This window comes from Leptosomus discolor, chromosome 15, assembly GCF_034619465.1.
Source record: "Leptosomus discolor isolate bLepDis1 chromosome 15, bLepDis1.hap2, whole genome shotgun sequence".
NCBI classification, from domain to species: domain Eukaryota; kingdom Metazoa; phylum Chordata; class Aves; order Leptosomiformes; family Leptosomidae; genus Leptosomus; species Leptosomus discolor.
Window position 1 is genome coordinate 2,708,384 of NC_141405.1, and position 9,793 is coordinate 2,718,176.

The 9,793-nt window shown below is 56.2% G+C and overlaps 1 protein-coding gene across 2 annotated transcripts; it reads right to left on the reverse strand.

Moving 5' to 3' along the window:
• Positions 1 to 259: 259 nt before the first annotated feature.
• SLC16A6 (solute carrier family 16 member 6) lies at positions 260 to 5,844 on the reverse strand. 2 transcript variants are annotated; one of them, XM_009956861.2, is made up of 5 exons: positions 5,588 to 5,829; positions 4,807 to 4,950; positions 3,892 to 4,020; positions 2,057 to 2,878; positions 260 to 1,434 (listed from the first exon to the last, which is right to left on the reverse strand). In XM_009956861.2, exons 1-5 carry the CDS (start codon positions 5,820 to 5,822, stop codon positions 1,193 to 1,195), a joined length of 1,572 nt encoding a protein of 523 aa, XP_009955163.2. In that variant the 5' UTR covers positions 5,823 to 5,829; the 3' UTR covers positions 260 to 1,192. The 2 variants fall into 2 exon arrangements, with proteins under 2 accessions (XP_009955163.2, XP_086329683.1); XM_086473557.1 differs by lacking the exon at positions 3,892 to 4,020 and having other exon boundaries at positions 5,588 to 5,844.
• Positions 5,845 to 9,793: the final 3,949 nt, after the last annotated feature.

Sequence of the window (9,793 nt, forward strand, 5' to 3'; positions counted from 1 at the left end):
GGGAGAGCCAGGGAAGGGGGTATAGCTCCAACCAGCTGCCCCGTGCCCCCCAGCGTTGGCAGATACAGGGAGCAGACTGCAAGGGGCTGGGGGGGCTTCCACATTCGTTCGGTGATGCGGCAAAGATTTCCTTGTGCACCTGTAAGCAAAGGTTTCGGGTACATTAAGACATACTGGGCCAAATCCTCCCTGCGGGGTGGGCTGGTTACAGCAGCAGAGCTAGGTCCATTGACACCAGCTGAGGCCTTATGGAAAGAGATGCTGGATCTGTAGTTTATTTTTTCTTTTTCCTTTCTAAGTAACAATTGGGTTACCTAAGACCTACCTATTAAAAACAGCTACACTCTATGCTGTAAGATTAAGTTTCCCAACAATTTCACAAGCTAGCAATACAAGATAGGTATTGAAGAGATTGATGTAAAGACAGCTTTCCATTATGCAAAAGATGATTTTTCTTCTCCAGTTATTTAAGCTAACCTCCTTTAACAATCTTAGAATAAATTAATAAATACTAGTTAAATTAGAAACAGTACATCAGATCTGACTATCAATAGAAAACAATTCTACAGATACCAATGGGGAGAAGAAAAATGATCTTATGAAAAATGTGCAATAATAACTGGCCATAAAGACATACGGAGCCACCAATTTCCCAGCATTTGTGACATTCAAGTTAATTAGAAGAACATTAGCAATGGTTTAAGTCAGCTATCTAGCCTAGCCTCCTCCTCAAATCTGAGTCCATGTTCTTCCAGAAGATCCCGTTGGCTACTGGAGACATATGAAATGCTCGTGCCCAGTTCATATCATCTGTTCCTTGGCTGTGTGGAATTTGCAGTAGGGGATGGGTGAGGACAGTTAGAGGCTGAGCTGCTTCTGCTGTTGCTGTTCTCAGTTCTTCTGGGACCAGTCGAACCTTTACCTATGCTTGTTATCAGGAAAGCAGGAGTGTGCATCACACCTTCATGCTAGACAGAAGTTATTCTTATGTGGCTATCCGTATTTTCTATGGAGCTTTCCATTGTTGGTTAAAAAAGTTCTTTCTAATAATAAAAAAAAAGTTGTTGGTAGCAACTGTTCACATTTAAAATTTCACATTCCCTTTAGAATGTAGTTTTAAAACGTGGAGCAGAGCTGACATTTTCCCCAGTCTTACGCCGCGTACACTGGATGGAGAAGGAACAGGGTTTTTTTATGGCACGCTGTCACAGCCTTTTCCTGAATTTTCTGCTTTTCCAATATCCATTTCAATAAAGTCATCTGGGAAGTCTACTACAACCTCCATCGCGCTCTCCTCTGTGCGCTGCTGCTGGCGGCGGCACAGCCCAGCCTTGCACGGCCTCACCAGGGACAGAAACACGGCACCCAGGACCATGCCAGCAGCACAGGAGTAAAAGGCTGAGCTGTAGTTCTGTGTCGTATCCACTAAGACACCTACAGAAAACACATTTACAGCAGTTAGCCACAACCGACTCTCTCCCTTGCCCATCCATCCCTCTTATAGGATTTTTAATCCGGGTACCACTGCATCATTTTATTTGCAATCAAAAAATATGCAATGACACACAGATGCTACCTTAAAAAGAGTGAAAACCAGTGTGTTCAGGGGTACGTAGTGTCATCTCCAGGCAAGTCAGAAGCCTCAGGGCACTGCAGGGATGCTAAGCCTGAGATGCATCAGGCGCCTTTGTCATGATAGAGACTTCACCTTTCTGCAGTGTACGGCAGAAACACACGCACGGCGAAAGCGATTCGTTTCTGCCGTTCGCTAGAGCCTGAAGTGGTGCCAGTTTTAGGTTTCTAACAGGATCAGGGCAGCACTGCAGTATTTTCCTTTACTCCAAGGTTCCTCAGTGGAGACTGCCTCATCTGTGGGACTCTGCAGAGCTGCATTGCAGCAGTCTTCTGCTCTAAGAGCCTCCTAACACTAGTTGCAGGGCTTTCAGGATAGTACTACGATTAGCGATGCCAGAACACCTCCTAGACAGAGATCAGCACCAATAACTGTCAAACATACCAAAACAACCAACCCCAAAGATGAAAGTTTTGGCGTTACCTGCGAGGGGTGGTCCGGCCAACCCAGCTAAGCTTTGAATGAAGACGTAGACTCCAGCCGCAGAAGACATCTTTGCGATGCCAACCACGTCATCTTCTGCCAGGAGGGGAATATGCGTGCCCGCTACCGTTCCGAGCATGAACCCAAAAAATATGCTACATGTCATCAAGCCCCAGAATTCAGAGGCAAAAGGGAAGGCAAACAGCGCTACAGACAGCAGAACGACACAGATGAGTTCGATGTAGATCTTGCGGATCGGCTCCTTGTTGAGAACCCAGCCAGCTGAAATCCTTCCAAAGACCTCTGCGATCGCCATGGCCGACAGTATGTATGCAGAGTGGTCTTTGCTGATGCCAAGGCTAAGACTCAGTGGAATGATGTAGAGGGAAGGAGCCAAGAAGCCCAGGGTAGCAAACAGGCCAAAGAATGCATAACAGATAAAGCTATAGTCTCTCATCACTGAAAAGTCCAGTAGTTTGGTTTTTGGTTGCAGAGGGGTGCTGTCATGTTCAGTAAGTATCTGTACGTGTTCCTTTGGTTCTTCACTTTTCGGCTCTGCTTTGGTGTTTCCAGGCACATTGCTGGGTGAGGTAGTTACTTCTACTCCTGAGTCTATGGACTCTATTGAGGTGCGTGTTTGCTCGTTTTCAAGCATGTACTTTGTCTCCGCGGGCTCTTCTGGAGGCTGCGCTTTCACTTCTTCTTGCTCTTTGATGATAATGGGTCGCAGCAGCAATCCGCAGGCGACGATGCTTAGCTGTAGTACCCCGACAGAAAGGAGACTGTATCTCCAGCCAATCTGCTCCTTCAAAGCAGTAATTGCTGAGGGAAGAGGGCAGAAGAAGAAGAAAGTATAACTAGAAAAGCCTGTAGCTACACCAAGGAGCTATTTGAAATCACAGCTTGGGAACTAACAGCAGCTTCATCACTGGAGGGTCCCAAGCACCTCAGCTCTCGCAGGGGCTAAGCAGGGGTCCCTCCTGCTCCATCCTGCCCAGGGCCACCCAGGGGTCTGGCACGCATATTCCTCCCATCACCTGCAGCAGCCAAGAGCCAGAAGTCGCATTTAACATCTGGCCAGCAGAAGCTATCCTCTAGGTAGCCACTTTTGAGGTCCCAGCCAGTTTGGGATGCGAGAGGACGAAGGTGTTGTTATTTTTAGTGAATGAGAGCAAACTCAACCTTCGAGTTTCCTCTCTCAGCTGACCCCACCCTGAAACCAGCTGCTAGAGGAAGTCTCCTTGCTCTACTCAAAGGTGCATGCCACTGCTGAATTACAAGCCTCCAGTTGCGATCAAAGCAGCTTTGCCACTGGTATTAGCTGAAAGCAAGTGTGCGCAGCAGAAGACCCCCTGAACTGCAGAGGACAGGCGGTGACAGGGCACTGACAGGAACATGCTGCCTGGGGACTGGTCCTCAAAAGGCTGGAGCAGTTCAGCAGCCCGTGCTAAGCACGAGCCCACTAACCTTTAGGAGCAGTTGTGTGTACTGCGTGTGTTTTAAATAGCTGAAGTTTCCCAGTCTTATTTTTAGCCCGCTAGATCTATATAGGGAACCCGGCGGGCTGCGTATCAGCGAGGCACGTCCTGCACTGGCAGGCGATGCTGGGGAGAGCTCAGGCATCGTTAGACCAGTCTCTAGGATTACTCGTAACCCTGCCTGCAGGGCACGAGTGCCGCGGACATGCGAGCAACCACCTGTGGGCTTCAGCAGCTCAAGGGAAGGTCCACGAGCACCAGCTCTGCCTTTGGCTCCCATTTCCTTGGGAAAAGGATCGGAGCAACGTTGTGCTTTAGGCATGCACGTATGAATTCAACAGCATTTGGGGACTGTACCTGGTGCAAAGGAGAAAACAGCAAAACATTCCCCTGTGGATGCCACTGCTGTGACCAGCGAACGTCTTTTGTCAAAATACTGTGATAAAATGGTGACAGTCGGGAGGAAACAGAGGCAGTATCCAAGGCCTGTGAATAAATGCCAAAAATTGCCATAACAACAAGTAAGGGAGAGGGAAACACCGATGCAAGAACACGTTAAGTCAGTTTCCCGGTGGTGAGATTACAGTATCATTTCGGCCAACTCAGCAAGTCACCCTCGAAGAAAATCATTGGGGAAACTAGAATGTTATTTTTTTTTTAAATTGGAGGGGGGGGAAAGAAAAAAATAAACAAAAAAACCCCACTAAAGAAACCCAAACCCAAAACAAGTGACCCAACCTCCCAAACCTGCTAGATAATGCCTTCTGTTCCCAAACAGCCAGCGGGGTCCACTTTGAGGACCTCATCTGCTTAACGAGTTTGAGCCTGTAGCAATTGCTCTCCTAAGCGAGGCAAGCTCCTGGCCATGGATGTGAGCACAACACCCAGGCCAGGTTGGGGGGGGGCAGTATCAGAAGGAAAAAAAAAGAAAAAAGGAGATAGAGGGACAGGTTAGAGGATTCGACCCCATGAAGAGCTTTCATCTCCCCAGCAGTCCCAGTCAACCAGAAGCAGTCAGTACAGCGGCACTAGCGCAGTGGTCTGTGGGACCAAGTCCTGAGGTGGTCCCCAGGGTGAGACAGGGCAGAAAGCCAAGCCCTGAGCCCAGGTCACCACCTCTACCAGGAGGGTGACATCAGCCAAGAAGGGGCAGCAGCGTTTCTCAAGCACTCCCTGACTCGGGGGGGAGTAAAACCCCCTGACCAGAGCCACGCTTGGAGGAAGCCGTAGGAGAGTGAAGCGTTTGGCAGGTATGGGAAGAGGACGACTCACCAGAGATGATGCCAATGGTGACATACATGTCCACAACAGTGCAGGCGAAGGAGGCAGTGACCATGCCCGTGCTGACCAGCACCCCTCCAACCATCACCACGAAGCGGTGACCAAAGCGATTGCTGAGGACTGTCGACAAAGGAGCTGGATGGGCGGGAGAGGAAGAGAGCTGTGGTCAACAGCCAAGTCAGCAACTTCACCAGCTACCATCTCCTTCAGAGGCTCTTGTACCCCTGCCCAGGTCCCCGTGACATGCCACCTCCCCTGCCAGTTGGCCTCAGGCAGCAGAGCATCACCCCAGAGCCATCCCTGGAGCACTGCACAGCTCACGGCATTTAGGATGTGCTAAAAAAAAAAAAAAAACCACCTGAAGAGACTAAGGCGGGTGCGTGGCAGCCTGGGACAATCCTGCAGCAGCATCCACGGACACCAGTGGATTTTGCTGAGGCTCAAGTTATTTCTGATCCTTTTCACTACAGAGTTAGGTTTCAAAACTCGTATTTTCACCCCTTGCTGATGGGAGCTGAACAGCCAGGCCAGGCTCAGCAATACGGACCATGTCCCTGTACCATGCAGAAGGACAGGAGCTGGGGCTCAAAGGGACTGTCAAGCCAAGACAGGCATTTCTTGTTATTTCAGGAGCACACAGCCTCAGGGCTTTACGGCTGTTCTTTATGATGGAGCCATCAGAGGCATGAATGGCAGACGAGGACCTGGTACCCGTGCCAAGTCACCAGTGCAACTGCCCCTTGCCTTCCCACCAAACGCACCCTACTCTTACCTGTGAAGGTCTGCACAAACACGCATATGGATATTATCCAGGAGATCCTGCTGTTTGTTTCATCAAAGCTTTCCATCAGGTCATTAAAGAAGAGTCCAAACGATTTTATTATGCCGTACGTTAGAGCTTCCACAAAGAAGAAAGCAAAAGCAATTGTCCAACCCCATCCTCCGTCAGGCACTTTAGTATAAACATTTGGAGCGGTGCACGGCATTTTTACAGCTTTGACAGTCATTTTTGATCTGGGAGAGAGGGGGAGAAAGAACCAGGCATCAGTTTAAGACGTTTTTTGCTGAAAGAGGCACGGCCTGGCAGCTGTAACCACCCCCACCCCCCCAAGCTAGCCGGTCCCTGTGCTGCCGAGGGATTTAACCCAGGAGTTGGGCTGAAGTTTCTGCCTTTGTCACCCCACGGGACGCTTGTTTCTCTGGTGCCCTTTGAGCCCAGGACCAGAAACTCTCTGCTCAGCACCCGGGCGAGCCGTTCCCATCAGCAAAACCCAGTGCCCGGGAGCTGTCTGTCATCCGTGTTTCGGTGCGGGGCGGGGGGGGGGTGTGTGTGGTGGTGGATGGATGCAGTTCGTGAAAGATCCACCGCGGGCCGGTGGAGCCGCAGGAACTCCCCAGGGACACCCACCCTCCCCACCGCACCCTCCTGCCGGGCTCGGGGTGCCCGGTGACACCTCGGGACGACCCCTTCGCCGTGGGGTCGGTCAACGGTAGAACCCACCACGGCAGCCCGCGGCGTCCTGAACCCACCGAGCGGCCGCTGGCACTCGGGGTGACACGGGAACTCCCCGGGGAGCCTGCCCGCTCCCCAAAATGGCTGCTCCAGGGCTGCCGAGCCCCTGCGGCCCACGACGCCGTAGCCTGACAACGGCGGGTGGGGACACGCCCGTTGCCACCGGCTCCCCTGTGATGTCCCCTCCCTCGGGGTCACCGCTACCCGCCGGGGCAGCGGGAGGCTGAAGGCCTGAGGGGGCTGGAGGGGATCCCCCCGTAAGGCACGGGGGTGTGGGTGTGTGTGTGTGGGGTGTCTCTTCAGCCCTGCTCCGTGTCACCCGGGGGGTCGCGGATGCGCAGGGGCGGTTTGGGGCCGGTACAGGGCTCCTCGGCACCGCCACACCTGCGGGGGGGACGACGACGACGACACACGGGGACACACACAGAGTCCCCGGGGTCAAGGCCCGGCGCTGGCTCCCAGAGGCCGCCCCCGGTGGGGACCGAGAGGTGGCCGTGGGCGGCTGCTGGCCCCCCGCCCCGTGGGCTGCCCCCGCCCCCCCCCTCCCCGGGCACGGCGTGAACCTGTGGCTCCCGCGGGCGGCGCGTCCCCAGCAGCCACCGGGCATTTCCCTCCTCCATTTTACCCTCCAGATCATCGGCACGACTTTCTCTGCAGAGGAAGCCGAAGAGGCTCCGGCAACGCTTCCCCCCCATCCCACTGGGGAACTTCTCACGGAGGACCAGGCGAGTGCGTGCGCGCTCCCGGGGATACCGGCACCCACCGGGGGACCCGTGAGCGGCCCCACGGGAGCCTGGCTGGGGTGGGTGATGCAGGGACTCACCCTCAGCGGGGCGGGGGGGGGGGGGGGTGTCTCAGCACCCCGCTGACCCCTCTGCGGTACCGCATGGTGGATCAGGGCTGGTGCCCGGCTCCCCTGGGGGGGGATGGAGCGCGGCGTGGGCTCCAGCATCCCTCCAGCGCTGCCCGAGCCCAGGCTCTGCTGCAGCCCGGGCCGGGCGAGGGGCACAGGCAGGACCACCGGCGTGTGCCCAGGCGGGAGTTGAGCCTGTGCCCAAAGTTTGTGGGAAGTGCCTGGGTACCCCCCGCCCGCCTCGAGAGAGGCAACGGGGCTGCCATGAATTCCTGTGTCACTGCTCAAGGAACGGGGGGAGATTAGGTTAGAAGGAAGCACGCTATTTAGAAGCGGAAAAAAAAAACCCAAAACCCACCCCAAACCAAAAAACACACAAACCATGGCGTACGTTATGTACATTTTAAAATGAAGAAAAAAAATGATGGGGAAAAGAAATTAAAAATTAAAATGCCAGAGCTCAGGGGCCCGGCGTGCCCCCCCCCCCCCCCCCCCCTTTCCCTGCATCACTTTCCCAACATTTCAGACCTGATTTCTGCATCGCCACCGCCGCACCGGCTCCTCGGCGGGCGCCGGGGCCGCCAGCTAAAAATAAAAGGGATGCGGAAAAAGGGAGAGGGTGGTGGTGGGAAAGCAAAAAGGCAGGGAAAAATAATAATAATAAAAAATAATTTAAAAAAAAGAAAGCCAAACAAAGCACACACATACCCCTCCCCCGGAGTCCCCGTGCGGGAGCCCACTCACCGGGCGGCGCTGGGTGCTGCGGCGGGGGCTTAGGGGCTGCCCATGGCCGGGGCAGGGCGGGCGGGCGACCCTCGGTGGCGAGAGGAGGGCGGCCCCGCTGCCCGCCGGCCTCCGGCCGCTGCTGCTCCCCCGCTGCCCGCGGCGGCGGCTGCTCTGCGCTCGCTCGCAGCCCTTATATACCGGCTGGAGCCGGTCTCCGCCGGCGGCTCCGCAGCGCCATGTGCGCGCCGGGCCCGGCTCGCCCCAGCGGCGGCGCCGGCACCGCGTGTGCGGCGGAGGGGGCGGTGCTGGCGGCGGGGGACCGCGGCCCCCCCCCTGCCCCGGCCCGGCCCCGTTCCCAGCCCCCTCCCCCCCCCCCCTCCGCCCCGCACCGGCACCTGCCGGAGCGGTCTGGGCTCCCCCTCCCCCCCTCCGCCGGCTCCGCTCGTAGCCCCGCGGGGGGCGGCCGGGGCTGGAGCGGCGCCGGGCTCGGCAGGTCTCCGCCGGTTCGACCGAGCCGGAGTTGAGGGGAGGGCGCTGCTGCCCGGGGGTCGCCGGGCGGAGGGGCGGGGGTGGAGCCGCAGGAGCAAAAACTCTGCGGGTGCAAAGGTGGGGCGGGGGGGGGGGCGCCCCGTGCTGCCGGCGCTGCTGTCGGGGTGTTTGGGTGTCCCCCCCCCCCCCCCCACCACGTCGCTCCCCATCCCCCACAACCACGGCGGGGTCTCCCGGAGCCCGCACCGGTTTGGTGTCAAAAGTTTTGAGCCGTTTCTCTGCAGAAAAGGCCTCGATTGTCTCATGGGAAAGGGATGAGATGGTGCAAGTTGGGGTGCGAGCGAAGGAGAACCCCGCACGCTCGATCATCTCATGGGAAAGGGATGAGATGGTGCAAGTTGGGGTGCAAACGATAGAGATCCCTGCACACTTTAGGCCCTTTGGGCAGTGCGGCCGGCATCCCGCGTCCTGCCTCCCTCCTCGCCCCGCAGCAGCCGGGTGCGATGCCCGGAGCATCCCGGCAGCCGCCGTCCCGTTTGCCGTGCGAGGTGCTGGGGACGGGACAGGAGCAGCTGGGATGGGGCTGAGCAGACGCCGAACCCCTGTGCGCCCTTTCTGTGGACGCCGGCGTGTGCTCGTCCCCTCCGTGCTCCAGCTTGCGGGCAGCCCATGTTGCGTTTTTAGGGGAAAATGTCCCCTTTAGGTAGGGAACTTAAAAAAGTAGCGATTAGTGAGTCAATCTGGAAGCGGACAAGACTGACTCACCATCTATATGGATGGTGGAGGAAGGGAGCTGGGGGGGGGGGTCAGACATCTGGCAGGGAGGCCATGGGGCAGGGGTCCTTCCCAGCAGTGCCTGGCAAAGGGGGATGGAGCTAAAGCAGCGGACGCTTTAGGGTTTCGCATAAATTTCCCTGAAGTCAATAAAAAAGGGGAAAAACCTGACAGTGCTGCGTTTCCTGGCTCGCTGTGCCGCAGCCACTGTTACCGTTGTATCCCAGTGCTGGCCTCCATGCGCTGGGCACGGAAGTTTTGGAGTCTTGCACCGTTCCTCGGGGCTCATGGGTGAGTGACTGTTGCCTGCAGGTAACAGCAGAGGGCTCAGAATGGGGCAGTGACCAGACCCCTCCTCTCCTGCCCTCCAGCGCTGGCCCAGGACCCCACCGTAGTTTGCAGGTTTAAAGTGGAACCTGGTGATTCTGGTTTGTACTCCTGGAGAAACTACCCAGGTTGAAATGTTCCTTCAGTGCCTCACCCGGCAGCCAGGGCTGCTGCGTTTGCTTTGGCAGGAGTCCCTTCCCCCGGTTTCTTTTGTTTTGTCAGAATGGGTTTCTTTTGTTTTGTCAGAATGGGCGTTGCTAAGCGGGGCGGCCCAGGTAAGGGTAGCAGGCAGCAGA

Bases quoted from the DNA above. Each gene is read 5' to 3' on its own strand.
- SLC16A6 (XM_009956861.2), bottom strand. From the start codon at position 5,822: ATGACTGTCAAAGCTGTAAAAATGCCGTGCACCGCTCCAAATGTTTAT. The intron at 4,021-4,806 runs GTGAGTCGTCCT...ATTTATTCACAG, and splicing joins CACCATTGGCATCATCTCTG to GCCTTGGATACTGCCTCTGT. The intron at 1,435-2,056 runs GTAACGCCAAAA...TGTTTTCTGTAG, and splicing joins GGCCGGACCACCCCTCGCAG to GTGTCTTAGTGGATACGACA.